Below are 26970 nucleotides of genomic sequence, written 5' to 3'. Positions count from 1 at the left end.
CCAGAGAGCCAGGCCATTGCACGCTACACACAAGTTTAAATGTGCTGGTATAGCTCTGAGCTGCTTCATCATTTGCCAAATTGAAATGAAATCATAAGCAAGATTTCATCATCATGTTAAAGCATCTTCACACACTGGCAGTGGTGCTCCTGGTAGAGAGAGGCACATATTTTTAAGGCATTTATTCAAAAACATGCACTCATTACATGGCAACATCTTAATGACAGTCATTGAAGCAATACTGTGGCTTTTTTTTTAATACCCAGTAAACCGTATTACCGCCCATTCTTACTGACCACTTTTATTGAGAAAGTTGGAACCAGTTTAACCAGAGATTCTCCTGTCTACATCTCCTTAAGTCCATGTTTGTTAGAAATATGGGAACTACTTATTAAAGTGGACTGGGTTTGACCAAAAGCATTCTAAAAATAGCCCTGGGTAGACAGACAGATCTTTAAAAGGGGGTGTCCCATCCATTAACAATGGGTCCAGTGCCCATGGATGTGAATATGGTGTCACTTGAGATTGTGTCTTAACATTAGGCGTGGGAAAAACAAAGTTTGAAAACCATGCACTGGAGTTATAGCTCAGGGATTTCTGGCTAATCATCTTCAGGCAAAGTAGCAAAGGTTACTTCAGCTAAGGCAAGAGCCATCAACAAGTGGAGTAGCACTGAAATATTCACAGAGGATGCTTTTCTCTTTCTACATGACTACTCCAAAGAAACCACGATGGCTGGATTTGACAGCTTTAGCAGCAGTTACACCTTGGTTCATCTATTTAGGGCTAATATGACAATTGTGTTAAACAAACATGTAAATATTGTGCAACTGACTGCACGTGTGCAAGGATGAGCTTACAGCTTTCATTATGTTTGTTTCAGTCAGCACCACTTTGCCAAGAAACATACATGATTTGTGGTTTCTCTTTTATTCTTGACCATCCTTGACAAAATGTAACCCTGTAATAGTTTGAACCTTTGAACCTACAGCTGCTCATTTTTGAGTCAGAGGCATTGCTAAAGGTTCTGTTAAATAGGTAAAGCAGTAGCCAGACAGGAAGTCAGTGAGGACTCTTTTTTTATATTAGATACAACAATGATGGTTCAGATTTACTGTACTATGATCTAATTCACTTCTTTTCAGATTTATTTTGACTAAAGGATAAAATAGCCAGAAAACTAACTAAAAATATTTTTGCATAAAAAAAAAAAAAACACATCAACACCTTACCTATTCACAATTCTTTGTTGCTAATGAATGGATTTAACCAGAATGAGAGATGTTTTTTAAATCTGTTAGTCATAAAATCCTTCAAATCTTGCATGCACTAAATGTGAGGGTTTCTTTGTCATTGTCATGCAACAGACAAATCTAAAGGCTTTTTTAACAGAAGGTGACAAGGTTCAGTTTGCCAGAGAGAGGAAATGAACTGAACTAGAGAAATGCGTGTAATGCTAAAAAAGAAAAAGGAAGGTTATATAAAGGTTAGTCATTAAAAAAATCCATATCCACATCCTTATCAACCATAAATCTGTTATATTACTGTATCTGTTTGTATGGCTGTGCTCATGTAAGTGTGCGAGTAGGCATGTGTGTTTCGCCCACACATCCATAGACACTCACTTTTGCTCACACTTGTGCTGACCTTAACTCCAAAGCAGAGAGCCAAAGCTCTTAAAGTCTTAAAACTGATGGTGTGGATACTCTCATCTCCTGTTCGCTGTGTCAAGTCATTATAGTGCACCAAGTCATTAGCTGATGGTGTAGTCATCCATTACAGCTAAGAGGGAATATAGCAAAGGAGAAGGCATAGATGATTCCAACTTCAAGATGTCCTGATCATATGAAGGGCAATTTTTTCTTTCTTTTCTTTCAAGGCTCAATATATCTCTGTCACTGTGAACACTTCACCCAGCATCTATTTATGGTGACTGAATCAAGAAACAAAAATCAGATCCAGGAAGTTCCATGTAAAATATGCAAAGTGAATTCTGTTCCCATTAATGAAAATTGAGCTTTTATGATAAAAACCAAGGTCACAGACCAGTGGAAGGAAAACAGCAGCTCAAGAAAATATCAGTTGCCTTCAAAACAAAGGACTTTTAACAACAAAATGGCTTAAAATGTAAGCCCTCAGTGTAAAATGGATGGTAAAAACTTTTCAGACTATTTTAAAGCCCTCACGTTTGAGGCGCCAAACAGGATCAGAACAGCGTAGGTTACTGTGATTGTGGTTCTTTGGTTTAATTGTTGTAATCAGAGAGACACACTTCCATCTCACTGTGAAACTAGACCATGCTTTACTCAATGAAGCCAGACAGAGCTCATTATTCCCACCTAGACTAGAAGGTCAGTTACACTTGGTATTTAGCGCTAGTGTTGCACAGTATACCCAAATTTTCTGTATTTTTTTGTCATTTTATTTCAAACGGTATGGTGCCAGAATTTCCCAACGTTCCGTACCACTCAGTCAAATATGGCTATGATTCAAGTAGATATTAAACAGGCTGGGAGAATTAGAAAGCTTCACATAGATCTTACACTAGACGGCAGCATGAACAATGTAGTCAGACTGTGTCAACTGCGAAGTAAACAGCTGTCACCTTGCTCTGCTCATCCATTCTGTCAACGGCGCAAGCTGGGCCCATGCGACCCTCAGTCATCAACTGTAATACCCCCACATGCAAAGATCAACAGAACAGGCTACCTTACCCACATTCACGCTAAAGGTGCTAAAAATAGAAGTAAAAGAACACACAAGATGACAAAACACCTCAGTGAAAAATCACAGACCTGTCTAGAAAGTAAAAAAATGCAGCAGGTTAGCATAGAAGCTAGCTGGCAAGCCCAGTGGTAGGAAGACACTGGACTGCTAAATTATGTTATATGATAAAAGTAGCACTAGAAAATTGCATTGCATTGCTATCATCACCACCCAGTTGCAGAAAAAGGCTGACAGGCTTACAGGAAAACATAAGCCCTATAAAGAAAAAAATGATGACACTCAAATTATTAGGTGTTTCATATAGGTGCTTTAAAAACACTTTATAGCTAGTTAATAGCTATTTAGCCTACAATAGACCTACTAACTTCTGTTACATGTCTTAATGGCTCTACAGCATGAGATTAAACCATCAGTTCAGAAGAAAATGAGTCACACTTCATCTATGAACCTATCAGTGTCCATAGTGAACATAACACCCTAAATAAATGTGACGTGATTTGGTCACTGAAGCAATGTTACAGTGTTAAACGCCTGGTCATAGATTTACAGAATCTATTTGATTTATAAAACAAAAATAACATTGTTCAGGTCAGGCCTGAAAAACATCATATTTTATGTATTAAATATCATCAAATCAGCCATTTATAAATAATCATATTTATTCCATATAAAATCTATCTGCAGATTAGCTTCTAACCTTGATTAATATGAAATTATTTATTAAAGATATCTTTAAAAATGTACTTTGTAAACTCAATGAATGTCCTTGTTTACAGATAAAGGAGTCATGGAAATAAATTACATAGCATAAACTTAGTTTAAGTGTATACATTTTAGGTGAACAAACTATAATTTCCAATATGTGACCATCCCTTGTAAACATCCTGTTTCTGATCCATCAGGTATCAAGTACTGAACTAGTCTCAGGTAACACTTTAGTATCAAGTATGGTGATACTGAACATTGTATCAAACTTTGCTAACACTATTCAGTGCTCAATCAATCATAAGAACATGACCTCAATATTATAGAAATTACTAGTATGTCTTTTAAGAATAATTTTGTACTTGTTCAAATAACGGCTGATTATTCATTTAAGAATTTAAAAAAAAAAAATATCTACTTACAGAAACATTTCTGATGTGCTATAAACAAAAGCCTAACCTTGGACCAGTTGAGCTCACTTGCTCCCTACCATTCCTATTTCATATGCATGCTTTACATCATGAGACTAAAGTCAACAAGTTAGACATCTATTCAACAGCCATTATATGATGAAGTTTAGTGTTAATATATATATATATATAACCTAGAGGATGCTCTTCAAGCTAATGCTGATGTCACACTGCTGGTGGAAGCAAAAATAATATTACAGTTACTGATGTCACTGCAGGGGACATGAACATACACAGCCAAATGGAGAACATGCCTACAAAATAACTGCAGCTAATACGTCTTCATTTACTCAGTTTAGCTCTATTGAGATGCGGGAATAGTGTTCTAGGATATCAAGGGTAACTTTTAATGTGCCCTCAGAATAAAATGTATGATCATATTTGTAAGATCTAGTAAACAGAACTAGATGATGATCCCTGGCAGCAGTAACCCAGATTACAGCTGTCAGAAAATATTACATTTTGCCTCTAAAGAAGAGAAACAACTAGCTGCAAGTCCTTAAAAAAAGAGATACTGGAATAATTGTATTAGCAGTGGCAGAATACAGTAAATGTTGTTCATGTTTTGTCCTTATTCTTTAAAATTATATATTTTTTTGTTTACTATGTTTATATATTTGTCCAGGAAATATCACCATGTGTGGCCATTAATAGGTGATATTTAATGTGATACTGTGTTTAAAGGTGTTGTTTTTATCATGACTACTTTAGAACATTGTCTAGTCTAAGAGAATATAAGCAATGAACCCGGTGAGTGAAAAAAGGTCAGTTGGTTAGAAACTTGGCTGATATAGAATGTAAGGCACTGTCACAGTTCATTGTGTCTGAAAATTAATGGGGGAATGATGACAAGGCTACGGGTGATTCCAGGGAAGTGCAAGACAAGGCAAGAGGGGACCTTCAGAGAGGAATATTTATGTTATAGCTTTATGCTAATATTATGTGGCAAGCAATTACATCTGTATTCAAGCTGCGGAGCCTAACTGTAATTGACAATGACATAAAAGGCCTGGTAACAGAGAGTTTGATCAGATGGAAAATGTCATACTCTGGTCTTGACTTCATATACTAATGCCCTGTTTTTTTGGCAAAGCTAACTAATAATTATGAGTAGCGAATGATTCATTAACCACTGTTATGTTTGGAATCATTAGACAAAAATGTGTATATTTAAATTATAACATCATTACTGAAATTAAGTATGATAGTCAAATTGTGGTTTTTAGAGGGAATGTTCCAAATTATCAGCTTATCATTTTATCATTTCGTTAATTCAGTTCTTCTATAAGTCTGCTACTATGTGCATAAAACTGGGTCCCTGCCTTAGGTATAAAAATAACACAACGCACCCTTTCTGGATGTGGTCCCTTTGCATGGATGCTATTTTGCAACTCTGTAATCAAAAAAACTGCTTTCTCATAGCAACGTCAAAGTAAGCAGACATTATATGGTCCAATTCATTACAGTCAGTGACAGAGGAGGAGGAGGAGAGAGAGAGAGAGAGAGAGAGAGAGAGAGAGAGAGAGAAAAGGAAGGGGAGGGGGCTTCATTAAAGCTCCTGGTTTAAGCCCAGCCCATTCTGAATATGTAAATGTCTCAGGCAGAGAGAAAAACACAGCAAAAGAGAGGCGAGGAAGGAAGAGAGAGCAGTGAGAGAGAGAGAGAGAGAGAGAGAGAGAGAGAGAGAGGGGAGAGTGGCACGAAACAAGTGAGTGAGCGATCAAGGGAAAGAGAGCAAGGGAAACCGGGGAGAGAGAGCAAGCACTCTGAATTGTGAGTGGCTTACGACACTCAGTGAACAGAAGGTGCTTCTGCATGCGCTGTCAGTGTACTGCTCTGCTGCAAGGGATTGCGCGCTCCTTTGCTTCCCACATTTACCGCCCCTGCCTGCCTGCCTACCAGCACCAGCCTTCAGCAGTCTCTTCCAGCTGGCTGAGAAAACACCCAGAGAACACGGGAGTGAACGAAACTGCAAGCCACAGGGGATACAAGCGGTTTCTTATCCCAAGATGAGCCACTCAGATGACAAGGAATACTGTTACACAAGAAAACAGTGAACAGGGTTCACCTCTTAAATCCTTTTTTTTCCTCTGTGCCTCCGTCACTGAAATTATGATTACCCGCTTGAATGGATTTAAACCCTACAAGTCAGTGATTGCTTCCAGAGATGGACGATAATATGCGTTGACGGATCTGCTGAAACTTACGAAGGAAGGGGAGGAGAGAAGAGCAAGCCAGATATTTAAAAGATTTTGCCTTGGTCTTTTTTTTCTTTCTCTGGTTGTCTCCTCTCCCCTCTGATCATTGCAGCAGAGGACTGCGGAGGAGCAAAAGAGACAGAGCTCATGCATGCAGACAGGGGAACTTGCACTTCCTACCATCTCGCTGAAAGCTACTTGGATTCCTTCTCTTTCTGGCTCTTTCACTTGAGGAGAACTAAGACATTGTAAGCCTGCCAAGGATCTGGTGTCCACTGAAAAGGGAGAAGGGAGGGGGGGAGAATTTGTACCACAGTGGGGTCTTTTTTAGATTCGCACATAATTAGTGTTGGGGCACAAAGCGAGACGCTGAATGGAGATTGTCAGCTTTTGGATAGGGGTGAGTAGGAACCTTTTCAAATAAGATCGATCAATGAGGACAATTTTTCTCAAGCCTCTCTGCTCTCCACCCAGTGCTTCATATCTAACACAGAAGAGAGCCTCTTTTTCCTTTCGTTTTTTCCGAGAAGGTGTTACAAAAAATATATATAGATATAATTACTGCTTAATCCAAAAACAAGGCGTATAAATCAATTATTTAATTATGATGTGATAAATATGGTGTGATCGGTGAAAAAATAATATCCAGAGTGGTTCAATGGACATTTTCTCAGTGGCATCCCTGGATATTTATGCTAATGGATTTCCTTCTAATTGGACTGTACTTAAAGTGGCCACTGAAGAAGCCCCCTGGGTTGATACTGTGTTTATTGGGCATTTTTTTGAGAACGGTTCCCTTGGTGGAGGGGGTTTGTCCACGGCTGTGCCGCTGCGACAGCAAGCTGCTGTACTGCGAGGGGCTCAACCTCACAGACATTCCCCGTAATCTGAGCAGCGCCATGGGCCTGTCCATGAGAGAGAACAACTTGACCGAGCTGCGTGAAGGCCAACTGGCTGGTCTGTCACAGCTCACCTGGCTCTACCTAGATCACAACAACATTGACATTGTAGAGGAGGGTGCATTCGACAGGCTAAGACGGGTCAAGGAGTTGGACCTCAGCAGCAACAGGATTGAGAGTCTGCCAAATGGTACCTTTAGGCCCCTCCCAAACCTGCGCATCCTGGACCTCTCATACAACAGGCTGCAGGCGCTCGAGCCTGACCTGTTCCACGGCCTTAGAAAGCTCACCAATTTGCATTTGCGCTACAATGCTCTCAAATTTGTGCCAGTGCGGATTTTTCAAGACTGTCGGAGCATGCAGTTTCTAGACTTGGGATACAACCAACTGCAGAGCCTGGCAAGAAACTCCTTCGCTGGCCTCTTCAAGTTGACTGAGCTGCATCTTGAGCACAATGAGCTAGTCAAAGTCAACCTAGCCCACTTCCCTCGCCTAATCTCTTTACGTACTCTGTACATGCACAACAATCGAGCCACTATTGTTGTCAATACCCTGGACTGGACATGGCATTTTTTAGAGAAGATTGACCTGTCAGCCAATGAAATTGAGTACATTGAGCCACATGTTTTTGAGAGTTCACCCAACCTGAAGGTGCTGATGCTGGACTCCAATCGATTAGCCTCTCTGGACCAGCGCATCCTGGATTCGTGGTCATCTTTGGACAGCATCACCCTGGCAGGGAATGACTGGGAGTGCAGTCGCAACGTGTGTGCCTTGGCCTCTTGGCTGAGTGCCTTCAGAGGCCAGCGTGATAATTCCCTGCTGTGTTCAAGCCCCGACACCGCACAGGGCGAGGATGTGCTGGATGCTGTCTATGCTTTTCAGCTATGTGAGGATCCCCCAATGGAGGTAACAACAGCAGGCCTGTACGCCTCGACAAGGGATCTGGCCCAGGGTGGATCTGTTTTCCTGGGCCCTTTCACCCCCAACCCTTACGAGGGTGAGGGCAGTGAGGTGGTCACCAGTTCGTTCACTGTCACAGTTGGCCATGAAGACCTGGAGAGCACCATGCAGATCCACAAGGTGGTGACTGGCACCATGGCACTCATCTTTTCCTTTCTCATCATAGTCCTCATGCTGTACGTGGCTTGGAAGTGCTTCCCAGCCGGAATAAGACAACTGAGGCAGTGCTTCAGCAGTCAGCGCCGCAAGCAGAAGCAAAAGCAAAGCATGCAGCAGATGGCTACAATTTCCACGCCGGAGTACTATGTTGACTATAAGCCTAACCACATTGAGGGAGCACTGGTAATCATCAATGAGTATGGCTCTTGCACTTGCCAACAACAACCTTCTCGGGAGTGTGAGGTGTGACCCTGCTTTGTGAGTCTCTACCTGTGATTAACTGGATATACAGGAAATCCCTTTTTGGATACACCAGGGATTGAACAGAAGGAATAAAGGGATCTTTTGGACTCTTTGTACACTGCATCTCACTGTGACGTGGAAGGAGTGTGCTTTATGCAGCAGACTGTTTTGCGGTGGATTTACTGCTATCTACTGCTGATTTGAGGCCATGGGGCATAATGGGCACCTGACTCTTGGACCTGTTGATGTTCTACAAAAAAACCCAGAAAGGAATACATTGTGGGCACTGAGGCTTTTCTCTCATGGGTGGATATTCGAGCTTTAATGTGTCTTTCTACTTCAGGACATTTAATTATTGTTTAAAACAAACTGGGGACACACAAAAGAAGAAAAAAGAAGAAAAAAAACACATTTGTATCATGGTACACACAATATTTGACAAGCATTTAAAATATTAAAAAAACATGTTTAAGTTGGATTCCAATGTAAAAATAAAAGTCTGTGTAAAATATGTTCAAGAAGAAGTGCAAGTGTGGAGAAAAAAAATGATACAAGATAATCTATTTCTTTTGTAAACTACAAAAAAAAAAAATGTTTAAATAAATGAATTGCTATTCACAGTAAACGCATTTCTATGTGAGAAGCTGTCAGAAAGGGTGAATGACAATAGACTCAGTCTATCTGTGGACTGGAGAGCCATGTCTCTGCAGTGTATCGAACCAAAAAAAAAAAAAAAGGAAAAACAAAAAAATTTGAAGGGGCAGAGGGATATCTGCATCTCATCTTCAGTGTAAAACTCATAGTCTGGATTTTAGATCTGTTCTCTGTTTAAACTTTCATATTTGTTGTTTTATCATTCTCTGTGTTGGCTATTATCAGTGTAGTTTCTTTCCCCCTTTCCATTGCTTATCTGAGAATAGATTTAAATGATCTATTACTTTTTTATTGGTTAGCATATTTTCATACTATTCTATCAGTATTTGTGTACCATCCAAGTAAAGAAAGCAGAGTGTTCAAGGTCTAAAGCTATGCCTCTTTTTGCCTCTTAATCTTTGGCTTTCACAGAGGAGCTAGACACCTCCTTTCACTGAACCAAGCACACTAAAGACAAACATTTGAAGTAATGCATACTTTGACAAAAATACAATTTGTATCAGAATCATTGAAGAAATTATCAAGCAGCTTAAAGATAAATTTGCACATATCCTTCACTGTGTTTTCATGTGATGTACTATGTTTGTTGAATACAAGGCCATTCTGAGGTGTATATATATCCTTCTTCCTCTGGTGTTCATTGTGTGAATTAGTGCACTGACAGATGTTGTGTTTCATGGGTCTTCTGACATGAACAGTATGTTGAGTGTGTACGTGAATGACTGTATGTGTGTGTTGAGGGGGGAGCTGTAAGAGAGAGATGAAGCATCAAAACGACTGCAGAAAGAGGGAACAGACTGCTCTCTAGTGTGCATATTCTCATACTGTGGCTGCATTTTACCTATTGTGCACCGTTATCTGCAAACTTCCACAGCAGGGGAATTATTCATATTCTGAATTTGCAGGAGCTTTTCTGAACAATGCATCATTTCTTTTGTGTTATTCTGAGTTAAATTAAGATAATGTTTACAACTTGTACGTCAGCAGGAATAAAAATGTTTTAAGGACTCAGTGACAATCATTAGTTTCATCATTAGACGTAACAAGTTTTAAAATGATTTCCAAGCCATCTTCAGATTCATAAAAGCTGGATTTACAATGTTGTGAGCAATCTTCAACACAAGGGTCAAAAACACAGCTAACACTTGGTCCCTAGGGTTAGAGATGTTGTATTTTTAGACCGATGGTGCTGCCTATGGTTTGGACAATCCAAGAGCTCATAATTCCCTTAATTTTTGGGTTGAAATATGTTTCACTGAAATGCTTTTTGGGCTCAGGGTTGGTTTTGTTTTGGCTCATTATCAGTGGTTCTAAAATTGAATGTCTTTAGAGTCATTTAATGTAAATAGAAAGGGTAGCCATTGGTTTAAAGGGTAATGCAAGGTTTACGGGGGAAAAAAATCCTATTACTTCTTTCATAACAGACTATCGAATTCTGGAGGAACTGACTAAGTAATTCAATATTTATATACGTATCAAATTACCTTCTTTTTTAACGCAATTTTAAGGACTTTACTCAGGTGAATCTAATCCTACTAATCACTATTTCTTTATGAATAGTATGAATGGTATTCGGTGTTTTTGCACTTGTGTGCAAATGACTTTCTGAGATTTGTTTTAAAACATGAGACAGATAGAGTCGATTTTAAATAAAAGCCCATTCAAACTTAAGGCTGTCCCTTTAACCGGCCTGGTGTTGCCACATTCTTAGACATATAAGCAGGTCTCAATTTAGGACCCCTATTTATTTTTTGTTGGAATACTTTTCCACTCATACACACAGAAAAAAAAACAAAACTGCAAGACAGAAGAAAATTAAGATTAACTTTGATATCTGTCCAAGGAAAATAATAATGCTACTATTAATAACAGTGTGAGGAGGAGGGTTAGAGATCAGCTACATATTTTGGGAAAACTTAAAACTGTATAGTCCATCCTATCTTTGCTGTTTCCTTGTTTGATTTGAAAAAAAAAAAAAATACATATTGCAGTCAGCATTAATACAATATTTGTGATTAATTCAGGTCTGTAATTGGTGCAATGTGTTTTAATCACAATTCATTGCATGCTTTACTGTCCTGTTCTGTACATTTTGGTAAAGTCACTGCAACATCATCTTGTAGCCACAGTGATGGAAAATTCACAGATAGCTCAGTGGACAGGTCAAAAATCATCTGTATATTGTGTTAACAATAAGTTGCCTCTTATCTGTCCCCTTACTTCTTTTTCAATCCATTATAAGTTCCTTTTTCTGTGGTCAAGTTGATGTCCTAATCTTTAATCTATGGAAGGTCCTACATTTTCTTTCAAAATAAAGCAGGTCTGTATCCAGACAGGAAGTCAGATACCCATAGTGTAAGGCAGTAGAAAAATGCAACAATAAACAAAGACAGATTTAAATGCAAATGCAAGGTCAGATTATTTGCACCTACACTATAAGAGTGAGTTGAGTTGGAAAAACCAAAATAGCTATTTCAACTCTATTAAGTTGACAGAACTCATTTTTAGTTTTAGGTTGACAGCACTCAAACAATTTAATCTTTTGTCACTGTACTCAAATTATTTGTCTCTCATTCCTTTATCTGCATATATTTCCCAGAATGCCTTTGGGCATTAAACCCTTTTTGCACCATGAGCAAGGTTACTTACTCAGTTAGAGAGGTCCTGCCTATGGGGAGGCAATATTAAAGTTGATGTACAGTGCTTAACAAATTTATTAGACCACCCAAACCCTAACCAAAGTAAGATTTATGCCACAGCTGCCCTCAGTTAACAGCATTGGTAATTACCAAAATCTTTTTTTTATGTTTCTGCAATGGTTAATACACCAATATGTAGGAGCTCTTTAACCTAAATGATATTTGTAATGCTAAAATGTCATTATTATTGTTATCCATGGATTTTCAAATTAGCTGATTTACAAAAAAGAAAATAAATAAATAAATAAAAGAAAAAAAATAGTAAAGCACATTATTATTTCTTGATTAATATGTCAAATTATAGTTATTTACTTGCATTCCTGAACAGAAAAAATTGTTTTAGTGGTTGAATTTTATGCTTGATTCATTTCTGACTTCTCAGAGAAGCCCAGTGAGCCGGCTCAAATTTGGGTGAATTCAGTTTAAAATCCCTCATTCCTGTTCAAAATGGTAAAATGTGGAGAGCTCACTGAAAATGAAAGTGTCCGCATTAAAGAACTTCATGATTCTGGATGGTCTTTGAGACAAATATGACAGGTGGTCTAATACATTTGTTAAGCACTGTATATGTTAATGAATATTTGATGGTTTGCAAAACTAATGAGACATCAACTACTGTTTCAGTGTAGAGTTGTAGTCAAGACCATACTATCAAAGACATGCTGAGACATGAGTGCATTGAGACCAAGACAAGACCAAGACCATAAAAACCCACTTAAAAAATCATTAAAATTTGCTCAACTAACTTCTTGTCAGACATAAATCATTGTATGTGTTAAAAAGCTACTGACAGGTCTGGAATTGTTTAAATATCTGAAGATAATATATTTATCTTTGTCAGTTGAGTAAGGCCTAAAAAAGTGTTAAGAGGTATTTCTGACCAGAAATAAGATGGACTGGTTTGTTAAGATGTGCAGGTGTCTGACACATAAGGCAACTGAATAGATTTACAAGGAGGCATAACAATCAGTGATCTGTTTTAAGTCAAATTACAACATTAATTAATCAGTTCATTAATGATGTCAAAGGATAGCACATCGGTGGTGGTCTTGACTGGTCTTGATGGAAAATCCTTAAGCTTAAGAACTGCAAACTCAAATTAACATTTTAATCTCAGTTAAACACCTAAAATGATTAATTTAAAACTAGCATAGCACACTAGCATCAGTAATTATTACTCAGAAATATTGCGTTACAGTAATTGCAGCACATTTAAAGTAAACAAGTTATCTGAACTTACAGGAGTAAAATTTATTTTACCTTTTTTTTTTTTGAGGCAAAACAAATCCAATTTTTTAAGTAAGCTCAACTCATTTGATTTTACAGTGTATCTAAAGAAATGCTGAGATATGCAGTAATTAATTTTTTTAATTGTTTGCCATCCCTCAAAATAATGAAATTCCCATCTAGTATAGTTACTTGGCCCAAATAAGGGCATGGAGATTTGAAAGTTAAAGCAAGTTTAACAGTGTTCTTTTAAAAGCATTATACAATCTTGCGAACAATTTCACTGGAATCTTTCAACCTGTAATGTACTGTTACTTAACTTCACATCAGTCTTTAGAGAGTCTGTCTTCACACATACCCATGCTAAATAGCACTGAACAATGAGAACTGACTGGTTTTAGTCAAAAAGTACTACATCAATCTAGACAGTCCCTAACAGCAAACAAGTGTTACCTGAAGTTGCCTGTGTTGGCAGGACAATAAAACTGCAGTGCATTTGTTTTGACTATCAACAGGCAGGTAAAGTCAGGTGAACAACAAGATAAATAGTCTGCATGTTGTGCTTAAGTTGCAAAAGCCCTAAACTTTGTGATTATTTGTTACAGGACCAGTTTTGGGGAGGTTATAATGGCTTAAAGTTGCCATGCAGGATTTATGATGCATTTCTTATTTATGGTATCAAGGGCATCCCACTTTAAACCTCAACATAGCTGTTAATCATAACCTGCTGTATCATGTAAATGCAAATGACTGCAGTATATACAGCAGGGCATCATGACAGGGGCAGATTTATTTTACATCCTGTGGAGAGTTCTCTCCCCCCATCCAGCCCTTCACAGCCCCTTAAACTTGCTACTGCTGGGTAATTTTGAGGTTGTTAAGCTTCATTTGTATAAATATTGGATGATGCCTGGCATGGAGGCAAGTACTGGCACCACTATTGATTTCATTTCACTCTTTTCTTGAACAAGCAACCAGGGCAAAAGGTGATAGAGAATGGCTTTGAATATTTTAACAGCTCTGAGTCCTGAGGGGTGACATTAAAGTACTTTAGACTTATCTCTATCTCTTCTCACCTTCACCTTCTCCCCTCGCTCTATCTGTTTCTCGCCATGCCCATAAAACGCAGTAAATATAGACAAAAACATCAATTCATCTAACTGACAAAGGATCAAATCTGTGCTTGACCTAAGCCTGGGGGTGATATTTCCCTGAGGGATCTTATGAGCTCTCAGACAGCATCCATTATAAATGCCATGATTGATGACGCTCAGTAGAAATCAATACGGATGAGTGGTAACCAAAATGATCATAGTGATAACAAATGCATTCATGTCTCCCTCATACTCACAAACATACCTGATGAATGAATTAGAATGACACGTGTTATTTTTATGTAAATTGATAATTGATTTAGAGGCTGATTAGTGTACGGCAGGGTGATTCGGTTTCCGCCAAACACGTATCCGATCACTGAAGTGTGATATTCTGTGAAGAGTAGTTGTGCAGGGGAGCGTGACATTTGTTCTGCAATTCCAGAGCTGCAGCTGTTAGCCAGCCAGAGGATATACAGGGGTTGTATGTACAATGCACATACTAATAGGTCTGACGCTATTATTTTTCAGCTTATGTGTTCAAACACTGAGCATGTGGTGCATATAACAGTTACGTGTGTGGTTATGAATAAGCACACTGGACTTGAAAATCAAAGGATTTCTTGGACTGCATTGTTAAGAGGGCAATGCTGAAATGAGAAGTCTCAAAAGGAAGATGGATATGAAAGCAGAGTTACTGACACAGAAAGTAAAAGGTCAAGACAATGAAATGAGAAAATTCAGGGGGGATGTGGTGTCCGTGAATTGGAGCACTCTGTACATGAGACACGGGTGAGAGCTAAAGGTCAGAAACTAACAACGGAGGAACCCTGCAGACTCAAACTGAACAGGTAGCTGCTAGCCAGTATCAAAACAAACACGCTTCATTATCAATTTGCATCATTGTCAGAGTTCAAGCCTTGTTCTAACAATAATCTGATTAAGAAAACATTGGTTTTATTCAACATGGGATGCAGTGTACAAACTGCCATTTATTCCACTGTGCCTGCATGTGACGGTGCAGCAGTGCTTACGTGAGTCAGTGACAAAACATCAATCTGCAGATCTTTGGGAATAGCTTTGCATCACATTCTGCAGAATGAGGTGCAGGGAGGGAGAGGGGGAGGGCCTTAGAGATGCAAACAAATCCTTAAAAAATAAATTAACAGGGCTTCCTTTGAGGGGTATCGATTGGGCAGCATTCTGCCATCTCATTGGGACCAGGACTGTGCTGCATAATAAACGCTTAACACCCCCTCATAACTGGACTGAGAGCTAAATCATGGGTGGCAGTATGTACTGCAGCAGGCTGTAAGGAGCTGGCGATGACTAATGACAATGAGTGGGTGGCTTTCCACTGCTTCTTTTATAACAGGTGGGTCATCAGGATCAATATTTTAATCATTATTACCATTATCTTTGAGTCTAAACCTCTGACAAAACAGTTTCTGTCTGTTTGTAAAGTCCTTCTTTTTCACCCCTTTTAAAAACTGTTGTTTCTACTACAATAACATCATATGACTGCTATGAATTCCATTACAAAATGCCAGGCTCTTGAACCACCATGATGCCATAAAGATTATATGATGAATTAATTGAAACTATAACGTCTGTTGCCATAATACAATGTTACTCCACTGAATTAAGATGGATAACAAATGGATACACTCTTGTACACAATGTTGCTATAAACATTTCATTTCTGCTCTGTATTCAGTGACAAAATACAAGCAACTATAACTGACAAGTGCATTGAATAACAACAAAACACTAAAACCGGGGATGCACAGATGAATCAGTATAGGGCCAGTCAGGACATATGTTACAAACTGTTGGCAGAAGCGGATAAGTATCTGAGAGCTGCATCAATTTAATACAGATAAACCAGTCTATCAAAAAGGTGGTTTAGGGTAAAGTTTTTCATTGGTCAGCAGAATTCATAAACTCTGACCTGTTTTTTGAGATCAGATCTAAGAGAGAATGCTGGCAATGTGGGGTCTTACACCAAAAAAACTGACATCAATCTGCAATTGACTAAATTGTTATTGCAACCTTTGTATTCATATTGGCACCAATTGTACATATTTATTACTAACTTGAAACTACTTACAGGGGCAGTGTGTAATATTTAGGCAAATAGCATTTAGCGGGACATATCTGGGAAAAATGGAGTGTAATTATTGTAAGTAGGCCTATCCAGGTAAGTGTTTAATTATCTGAATATGTATATATATTAAAAAAAAAAAAAAAAAAAAAACAGTTTTATTTCATTAACTGACAATGACACTTATTTCAAAGGGAGTGTCCCCTCCATGGACTCTGCCATCTTGGATATTTGAACCTTGCATGTTTCTACAGTTCCACAAAAGGGATTGACTATAGATGTCACTACTGTTCTCAAATTTTACACTACACCTTTTACTTTAATATTTCTATAACTATATTACTGCACTGATTTCAACTGAAAAAAACAAAACAAAACAAAACAAAACAAAAAACGTAACAGCATAATATTGCTATAAATACATAACTGTACTACATTAAATGTCATCCTAAGCTAAAGCTATAAAGATATTTTTGCACTGAAATGTCTACATTAATTCTCTAAAGTGACTACATTTCCTCAGATCTTTCCAACATTTTCAAAGCCACAGAAGTTCTTAATCTTTCTGGCCATAACAAGACGATAAGCCGTGACAATAGGGAAATATTTCTTAATGCCTTTGGAATGCTGGATTATGCGTCAACACAAAGAGGCGTGAGCTGCTACTGGGAGTTGCTGTTCTGTTGCTGTACTTCATTCATTTTTATGCTGCTAACTTGTGGTGGACCTTTATTATTCTCTTCCAACAGCTGCACGTTCTGTTGCCCAAGTTCCCCCCAAAACGTGCAACCAACCCGGACACCATGATGTTGTCCCCATAGATTTTTCCATGTTCAGTAGACATAAGACAGCTTCTATGGTTGAACTGAGGAGTCTTTTAAACAAAAAATGCACTCCAAGGTGTTCATGGTGGAATTTTACATTAAGAGGGATTCGATGGTAATAACAGGCATTCAAGCAGTGTTAATTTTGACAGCTATTTTTAAATTTAGTCTAAGTTTTAGTCTTCAGAAGAAATGTCTTTTAGTTTTAGTCCCATTTTAGGCATTTCTATCCTTTTTAGTTTTAGTCTCATTTTAATTGACAAAACTCAAAACATTTTAGTCTAGTTTAAGTCCATTAAAAGTCCTCACATTTTTTTCTTTTCTTTCTTTTTTTTTTTTTTTTTTTTTTTTTTTAGTCCAAGCATTTATTTTCTTGCCTAATTATGGTACCAAATCATGGTACTGTGTTCTCTGCACTCTCTGCCAGACCTAGGATCCCTGCTTTCTACAGCTGAGAGGCAGAATAACTACTGCTACATTGTTTTCTGACAGATTTACCCACAGTGGAGAAATATCACAGATTTTGAATGTCCGACAAAAACTACATTACATCTTAGTCTAGTTTTAGTCATCTTGACGAAAACTAAACTTACTTTTTGTCAGTTTGAGTTATCACAGATCTGTTTTTGTTAGTCATAGTCTAGTTTTTGTCATGGAAAAAAGGCCATCGACGAACATTTTTTAGTCATAGTTTTAGTCGATGAAATTAACACTGCTTTCAAGTTAACCCTTCAAGTCCTAAGCTATTTTTTGACCATTCTGTCTTCCCCGGAGAAATTGTCTTAAAAGCCTCTGAAACATCACCCCTGTGGTGCACAGTCAAACTCTAAACATCCTTTTTTTTTTTTTCAAGAAAAACATGGGCTTTAAGAAAATTTGTGCTACAATAATGTCACTTGAATTAAAAAAAAAAAAAAAAATGTTATGGAACTATGAAGACAAAAGAAAAACTAAACAGAAATTGAAACTAATAAATAAGTAAATAATAAATAATAAATAATAAATAAGAATTATTTTTGCACAAACTCGTTCCCCCATGTCTTGGGATCCAAATTTGTTTAAGTAATCATTCCATGACAAAAACAAACAAAAAAAAAGTCTTCAAAATATTCACGTTTACCAAAAATTTCATTCCCTTCTTTTGTGTGTGCGTTTGCTGTATTTGTGCCTTTTCTTAAAGTAGTTCCTGTGTGAAACGTCACAGAGGGACACATCACAGGCAGGCCGTCTTTCTCTCCTTCATGCGCTATTCAAACTGTCTCCATAATGAAATGTGTATTTAGACCTGCGCAGTTTGACACAGAATGACTGAATTATGGAACAGCCTGCCATTTATTTACAGCCCCTCGCAAAGCACTCTGGGAAAACAATATTGACTATTAGCATTCGAGCAAACGGCAATAAATCATCCAAAATAGTTAAAAATTGCATAAAATGTTCAATTTTGGATCTACCAGTGTGGATTTAATCTTTGAAGTCCCTGAAAAGTCAGGGGCTATGACCTCATAGGTAGCATAACTAGAACAGTGCACCTTATTGAGTGCATCTTTTTCCCGAACAGAGTCCTCAATTCAAAAAACAATGTAAAGATAGAGGTGGGCAGAGCTTAACAGTGTATTTCTACACATTATCTTCTTACTGGTTTGATTGAGAATGCCCTGATAGTTGAATTTACATACTGTGCATCAATAGAAAACAGTAGTTTGCATGTTTTCGCAAATACACTACAATTTCAATGAAACAGTCATTGGAAATTACAACTAACATACAACTTACAAGTTACTATAAATGCAATGCGTGTGCATTGAAATCAGTGCAAGCAGAAAATCAATAAACTATGAGCAACACATGACTATAAATCAATGATTACTGGATGAATTAAATAACAAAACTCCAAATTATTATATTCTAAAAATACAGTACATTCAGGACATTTTCTTGTGCACAATAGTTCTTTTTTTATTAATCAATATATTTCTCTGTCAAATTGAGACAAGTTTCAGTCAAGTTCCCCATAAAATGTCAATATTATCTAAGAACAAAAGCAGAGACAGGTTGAATAAGGCACTATAATCGTATTCATCTCTCAGACTGAATCTCCAGGCAACCTATATCTCTGTACGCCCACTACCTAATTTGCATACACTGTACTCAAGCAAGAAATGAATTAATAATAATGACGCTGAAGTCATTATTCTTACCTACATATGGTAGGGAAGGTAGAGCAGCCGTGGCTGCTGAAAGAGGTGTAACTGCACAGAGAATGGGGGCAAGTCTGGCAGCTGAATATTCATTACTTTAATAACATTGTCACTTATTATCATTATTATTATGAATAATACAGCCTTAAAAGTGCTACATTTTTTGGGTTACCTTTCCTGCTACTGTTAGGTGGGATTAGCCTATGACAATCTTCTATTTAACAGAAAGCCTTGGGGTCAATCGGTGAGATAATACACGACAACAGCTGGGCCTGCATCTGGGCTCCATGTAACCGGTAGCAGAGCAGATGTGGGTCAGCGCCTAATATTCAGAGTATTATGATGGCTGAGCTGAAAAGCTTTATCCAGGACTGAACTCAGGATTTCAAGTTCATTTGTAGTTATTCATACCTGTGCAGACAGACGCCACATCAGCTGCAACTGATGAGAAGAGGAACACGACCTTAGATCCCTTGGGGAAAAACTGTTACACAGTGGATCTTGCATTTTTTTCTATTTCTAATCTGTCAATAGTCCTGCAAATGGTTATGTTTAATGAGATGCCTACAGACATTGGTAGAACATGTACTCCAGCACCCACACAAGAAAAATATGATCAATAAAACGCATGCTTGAGATTTCTACAACTGGATATGTATTACAAGTGCATTTGAGATGATTCTGATAAAACAGTAGCTATTCTTCATGTTGGTGTTAGGGGACTCCATTATCTCTTTGACAACACTATCTACTTTAGAACAAATGAAAAATAACAGCCTGTTAATGATAACAAATGGCTGAAATGGGGGGATCATTTAATGAGATGGGCACAGAAAATTATGGTGAGAGTATCAGAGGGAAGCTGTGAAAATTAGTGTGACCAGATAGCAAAAGTCCCCATATAATGGTATCTTAATACTGAAATCCTGTTTAACAACTTCAGTTATTTTCATAAAAAAAAAAAAAAAAAAAAAAACTGGTGAGAGTCATGTGAAAATATAAAGTTAAGAGACTCAGTTTTGAGCTTGTATTGTATGCCTATTCACAGAAAGTGAAAGACAAAACAGAGTAGTCTTGTATGCAGGTGGATGTGAAAAAGTAAGATTATGAGGTTTTAGAATAACAAAAAACAAACAAAACACATTTGATTTTCATGAATAACATTACTTCCTTATAATAACATCCTCAGAGGCTATCTTGAATTTAAATATCAGCCACATTACCATTCAGGGGACATCCTGGCCTTTTCACCAACTATAAATTAAGCCGCTCTGAATGAACATTTAGATTCAGTGTGCTAGGCGTGGGTACAGACAGCTCAGCTCAGACAAACAAAAGAAAATGAATAAAATGCATAATGAGAACTGAATTCAAAGCAATTCTCTCCTTTTTGGTCTTCTTAGCTGATGACTGTGTACCGATCTGCCCAGCAGACAGATATCAGCCCAACTTATTCACCATTCATGCTAAATGAGTCATCAGGGCAACTGCATCATGTTTCATTATTCTTAGTCAGATCACCTCAAATAAAAGTGAATCTCAAACAATACTTTGATGGAGTGTTTCAAAGCTGTGCTGTGAAAGCTACTTTTAGGATTAAAAAAAGTTACCACAGGTTGAAGGAAGTAAAAATAGACAGCATTTATCATTTCCCATTTATCTGATCAGTGTCAGGATGAATAAATGCTATTCTACCTGCTCCTCCTTGCCCCCTCTCTCTTACCTATCTGTGAGGGCAGATTGGCATCTCTCCAGTAGCCAATGAAATTGGCTGCATAAATGGAATTGCCCCATTCTCCGAGTGTCAGCTGAGCAGAAGGAATGTGTTCAATGTTTACAAAAGCGTTGTGTTAAAATGCATCCCTGCTGCAGCACCTACTTAGGATGCGATTTTGGTAAACATTCTCGCTGATGACAGTCGATGGAAACAAGCGAATCGAGCAAATGGCTTCAAAGGAAAAACAAAAGATGGACTTACCTGTCATATTAAAAGCCGGGCAGAGGACCAAAGGATCCACAACAGATGCAAAGAGAGAGGAAAAGAGAGAGAGAGAGAGAGGAGAAGGCTTGTTAAAATAAATACATTATTTTTTGACATATTCAGAACAGGTCTCTTAAACACCAATATGGTAAACATTCACTCAAACAGAGACATTTTTTTAGAGAGTTGAAGAGTGCAACAGATTGCAGAGGGATTAAACAGCCTAGAGTACAATGGCGTGTTTGCATTACAGAGACCAGAGAACCTGCAGACTCGCAGTAAAACTGACGGTGCATTTAATGTCTAACTTGTGACAGTCATTTCCATCCACAGAGGAAAGAGAAGAGGAAAAGCAAAAAAGACAAGCCTTTATTTGTAGACTGTGCTGACAAAGAGCCGTGACAGAAAATAGCAGGAATCCCATTCTGCCAACTATTCAGCAGAACCCTACAGATCTATACAAGTATACACCATCCCCATGCCTCTTTGCACTCTAACAATGTTGTATGGATGTTACAGCCCGATCACATCACTGCCATTGGTGCTTCACACAAACTGAGGAAGAGGAGAAGTGCCAGTGGTTGACTCGTTAGCACTGCAGCATGCCACAGGACATTTTGTATTGAACTGCAGGCAATTTAAATATCTTTTTGACAGTTTCCCAATATATTTTGAAGACATAACTAGGATGGAAAAAGCCCACAGGTATGAATTTAAGTGCCACTATTTCCATTCAAGGTCACAGCATACTCATGTGTACAGGTTTTTATGGAAAAGTGGAGAGAAGTCCACTACTTTTGGACCTCGGCTGTATTTTTAAGACCTGTTTTTGACACAAACACACACACACACATATCTATCTATCTATCTATCTATCTATCTATCTATATAGAATGGATGTTGCTAAAGATCCAGTTTTAAGTGGAAACAGAATAAGGTAGTGGCCTTCCTAGGAAAAAAATGTCTTCATATCAGATTTAATGCAAATTATGACTGTGTTTAGTCAAGTGTAAAGTCAGTAAAACCCCCAGAAAAACACAGCCAAATCAAGCGCTATTTATCAAACACATCATAATTCCTGTGTAAAAACAGCAGCTAAGGTTAGCAATACTGGGAATGTTGGCCTTCAAACCTCTTCGTAGGTTAATTCCCACATTCCCATGCTCACTGGCGTTACTCATTGCTTAGATTATATGTGAGTAACCTGACAGCCTACATTTAACTTTATCCCTTCAAGATAGCGCTAAACCTACTGATCATAACAGATAATAACCTAACAGATGCTAACAGTGTTATGAGGTCATTGTTTACATTAAGTAAACAAGCGCTGTGACATTATGGTACAAAAATGATGTTCCAGGACCCCTGCCTGCAGTGACCGCCTGCTCCTGCGAGATCTGCGCTAAATTCCACTCCCAGTGCAGCTTTCTACTACAGTGGCTACTGGTGGCAAGTGGTTGCATCACATTTAAGAATATAAAAATCCTTCAATAGCAATAGAGTCCTCGCTCCTAGGTTGGTGCCCCGGCCCCAGTGAGCATTTGAAAGGGACTGTGGCCCTGAACTGGTGGAAAATATTAAGAGTAGGATAATCCCACAGTAATTCAACTACAGACAAATACAGAGGGATCCAACTTTAACCATTTAGCTGACTCATCATATGTATACCTACTAGAAACTGCAGTTCTTTGCACTTCCACAAGACACTGGACGCCTAACAACCTCATCTCTGTCAGGATTCCAGCTTACTACAACTGCCGAAACATTTATGGAAAATAAAAGTTGTAGGGATGCACAGTTGGGATGCATGTCTAAATAGATCAATTTGGATCCCAGAATTACAAATCAGTCGAACTAATCATTTCTCTTTTTTTTTTGTTGTTGTTTTTGTTTTGCAGTCCAGGCCAACAACAGCACAAGTAATCACTTGAAGCTTTTGCTGTTCTTTATTTATAAATTGTCTAAACTGTCACTTGAAACATTGTGGCCCTGATTATTACAATTGGTGCATCTCTAAAAAAGTTGTGTTAGTATGAGCACTTAAAAACTTAACAATATAATTTATGTTTTTCCACTTTCACAGAAGAGCAGACACATGGACATTAACTTTTAAAGATTTATACTGCCATCAACCTGAATAGATATTTTCATCACAGCAACTTTAAACAAAATGAGACACCAGAAACAGTTCCTGATTTACTAGTCAGGAGATATTTTAGGATTCTGCCCACAACATCAATCACTGTGGAAGTGTAAACTGCACTGTGATATATCAACAGCATGTCAGTTTGCCCACATGAGATATAATCAGTATGTCAGAATGTGTTTTTTTTAAATATTGGCACACACCAACAAACTAATCCCACATTTTTAATACCATCTAAGTATGTGACAGTGCATTACTTTATTTATCAGCTTAGTTTTAATAAACGCTGTAAATATGTTGTTATCCATGCTTTTCATAATCCATCACATTTACACGATATCAAAATATATTTACAGCAATTTCTGCACGTTTATATATTGAACCCCTAATGTCTTGTTTATCCTCAACATTCCTGGATTCTTGCCTTTGGAGGTTTCAATTTCTCTGTGAAATAGGTTTAGAAAAACAAAGGAGCTAATGAGGTGAACCTGTATAAATCAGAGCTTTTCTCTTTCTGCCAGTAACATTTCTCAGGGAATCAATCAGTGTTAAATTCAGCGCATAAATCCACATCTGTTTTGGCAGTGTTGCCACTCAGAAGAAGGTAGTTTAACTCTAAACGAAGTGAAATAGATGGTGAATTTATGGTTGAAAGTCTACAACGCAATATACGGCTGCATTTCAGTCAATATGCCATTATTCTTCCCTCTTGGCTGCTTTGGATGGTAAAGTTTTCCATGCAAAAGCTAGGCTCTCAGATTGTGTCAGAAAATGAATCCAATAACTTTTGAAAATGATCCTTATGAGTTTTGAGCAAAATGCATTTACTCTGGAGCTAATGTTTTGTGACAGCGATATTGCTTTTAGTTAATGCATTACCAAATCCAATTGTCTCTAGCAAGTATGGTGATAAGAAATGAGAATAATTCGCATTAAAGAGGAAAAGAGGTGTGATTAAAAAGGAAATGTGTCTTTGGAGTTTGTCTTTGTTCTTGTTCATTTACTGTGCAAACTGAAAGGTTGTCTAACAGAGCCCAACTTGCCAGCTGAACTGTAGGAGTGAGTACAAACACATAAACACAAGTACAGTATATCGGGCTATGACACCTCCTGCGACTGTGTTAGGAGTTGACATTTTAAAAGAGTACAAAGAAAGGGCGCCAAGGCAAGTTCAAGGAAATGAAAAATAGATACAAATCAAACATTATGCCGCTCTGAAGATCTCTGTATGTGAAAACAATAATGTTGAGCGTACAGGTATGTGGGTATTTCACTCACAGCGGCTACAGTGAAGGTTATGAAAGCAATTTTAAGGCAGGAGAGTGGAGTAAGATTAAAAAAAACAGTTGGATATTGTAAAATCTTTGTGTGGGTGGGGGGGATTGGAAAAATATTCAAAATACAATAAATCTCATAATTAATGAAGAATAAGAAAAGTTATTCACCCCTTTAAAAGTTTTACCCTATTAGAGATTTTATACAGCTGTCATGGTCATTTGGCTTCTTTGACACAGAAAACTAATGTCAAGGTGAAAAAAGATTTATACAAAGTAATGTCAATTACATAAAAATATGTAATTTATATAAGTGACTTGCATAAATATTCACCCCAGTCTAGTCAGTATTTAGTAGGTGCACCTTTGTCTGTAATCACAGCATTGAGTCTGTATGGATACATCTCAATCAGGCTTGCGCATCTGGACAATGACTCAATTCTTCTTTGCAAAAATGCTCAAGTTCTGTCCGATTGCACAGGAATCAGGCATGAAAAGCCCGTTTCAAGTCCAGCCAAAAATTCTCTCTTGGATTGAGGTCTGGGGTTTGACTTGGCCACTCCAGAACATTCTCCTTGTTGCCCTTTAACCATTTCTGTGTAGCTTTTTTTTTGTGACTTGTTGGAAAGTAAACCTTTTCCAAAACTGAATAAGATTGTCCTCCAGGATTTTCAAACATTTTAACACATTATTTTTACCCTCTACCTTTACAAGCCTTCCAGGGCCGGCTGCCGAGAAGTATCCTCACAATGTGATGCTGCCACCGCTGTGCTTCATGGGGGGGATGGTGGTGGTGGTGGTGGTGATGTGTAGTGTTTAGTGTTGGTGTCTACCAAACACAGCATCTCATCTGATGGCCAAAAAGCACCATTTTGGTCTCATAAGATCGAAGACCTATTTTCCATGGAGTCTCCTACATGGCTTTTGGCAAACTTTAGTTGAGATTTAATGGAAGCTTTTTCAGCAGTGGCTTTGTCCTCTGCATAGATATGTACATACATCTCTGACTGTTGAAGAACCAGGGCATCAGTCTCTCCCATCTCAGCTGCTGAAGCTTGTAACTCCTTCAGAGTAATCATAAGTGTCTTGGTGGCCTCTCTCACTAGTCTCCTTCTTCCACAGTCACTCAGGTTGGGAGGACGGCCTGATCTAGGCAGATTTACACATGTGCCATATTCCTTTCATTTTTTGATGATGGATTACCTAAACTCTGGGGGATGTTCAGTGCCTTGGAAATGCTTTTGTATCTATCTCTTGACTTATACTTTTCAAAACAACTTTTTTCTGAGTTGCTTGGAGTCGTCTTTTGACTTCTGGATGTAATGGCAGCCAGGTAAACATTCCCTGCACTCAAGTGATCTCCATTTCACTAACTGAGAGATTACTAGAAGCAACTGGTGGCTGGGCCTCGGCTGAATTAGGTCAGCCAATTTGAAGGGGGTAAATATTTACGCAGTCACTTATTTTACTTTACATATTTTCAGTTATTGATATTACTTTGTAGAAATCTGTTTTTACTTTGACATTAAGTTGTCTTTTTCGTATTTTCTTTGTTGTTAACTATGACTGATTTATAAAACCAAAAAAAGGGTAAAACATCAAAGGGGCAAAAACTTTTTGTACTGTAATTGTGATAGCAGATATGTTTTGTTTGCTAATATTTTGCTGCAATAAAGTCTTACATCAGCATTGAACAAAGGACACTACTATTAGATAATTCAGGCTCACTTAAGCAGTGTATCGACAATTTGGCACAAATCCAGAGAATTATACCACTAATGCTTGTTGTTTGTGTAAGACCTTGTTTTTAGTAGGTTAGACTTTGCACTAGATTAACAAGGCTATACTTAAAACCTGTTCCCTGGGAGTGTGACAAATAAAAGGGTTTAGGATGTCTTTACACAGATCTGCCTCATGTGTTTTAACAATTCGGACCACCATAATCCATTAAGTGTCAACTTCAGCAGCATTAATTCAATCATTCTCATAATCAAAATGGTTGCGCTGAGCCCCTGCTCCAGGGCTTAGTGATGCTGTGCTGAGAATGAAAAGGCACATTAAAATGGGCTGGAGCATGCAATCGCCCAAAAAGGCATTTGCTGCGCTCTGCATGCACCAAGGACATGCAACAGTAAGGTCAGGATCACACATCGGCAGAATACTGAGTAAGACAGCCTCCTGGGCTGGGGTTCCTGGATCCAGCTCATCCTCCCCCGTCCAACGGCAAAATGTCTGATCGCTCTAGATATGCTGTCCCTGAAGGCTTGCTGGAAACTTCCAGCAGGCAGCACACAGTCTGATGTACAGTATAAGCGATGTGATGGACATGCATGTATTAAAGGTTTGACATTGTACGGTGACTCCACATTTTTGCTTTAACTTCTACATTGTTTTAAACAAAA

At 38.1% G+C, this 26970-nt stretch overlaps 2 protein-coding genes across 2 annotated transcripts in view; one reads left to right on the top strand and one right to left on the bottom strand.

Moving 5' to 3' along the window:
- ctnna2 (catenin (cadherin-associated protein), alpha 2) overlaps positions 1–26970 on the bottom strand; it is a 514927-nt gene that overhangs the window by 182984 nt on the left and 304973 nt on the right. The window lies entirely within an intron of this gene.
- Positions 6441–9787, top strand: lrrtm1 (leucine rich repeat transmembrane neuronal 1). The gene has a single exon (XM_041786314.1). The coding sequence runs from the start codon at positions 6793–6795 to the stop codon at positions 8368–8370; it is 1578 nt and encodes a 525-aa protein (XP_041642248.1). The 5' UTR covers positions 6441–6792; the 3' UTR covers positions 8371–9787.

Source organism: Cheilinus undulatus, linkage group 4 (assembly GCF_018320785.1).
Source record: "Cheilinus undulatus linkage group 4, ASM1832078v1, whole genome shotgun sequence".
Lineage (NCBI taxonomy): Eukaryota > Metazoa > Chordata > Actinopteri > Labriformes > Labridae > Cheilinus > Cheilinus undulatus.
Note: the sequence above shows the minus strand (reverse complement) of the source record. Positions and strands in the feature narration are given on the sequence as shown.

What these genes read in the sequence shown, in the direction of transcription:
- lrrtm1 (XM_041786314.1), top strand. Translation starts at nt 6,793, where the DNA reads ATGCTAATGGATTTCCTTCTAATTGGACTGTACTTAAAGTGGCCACTG.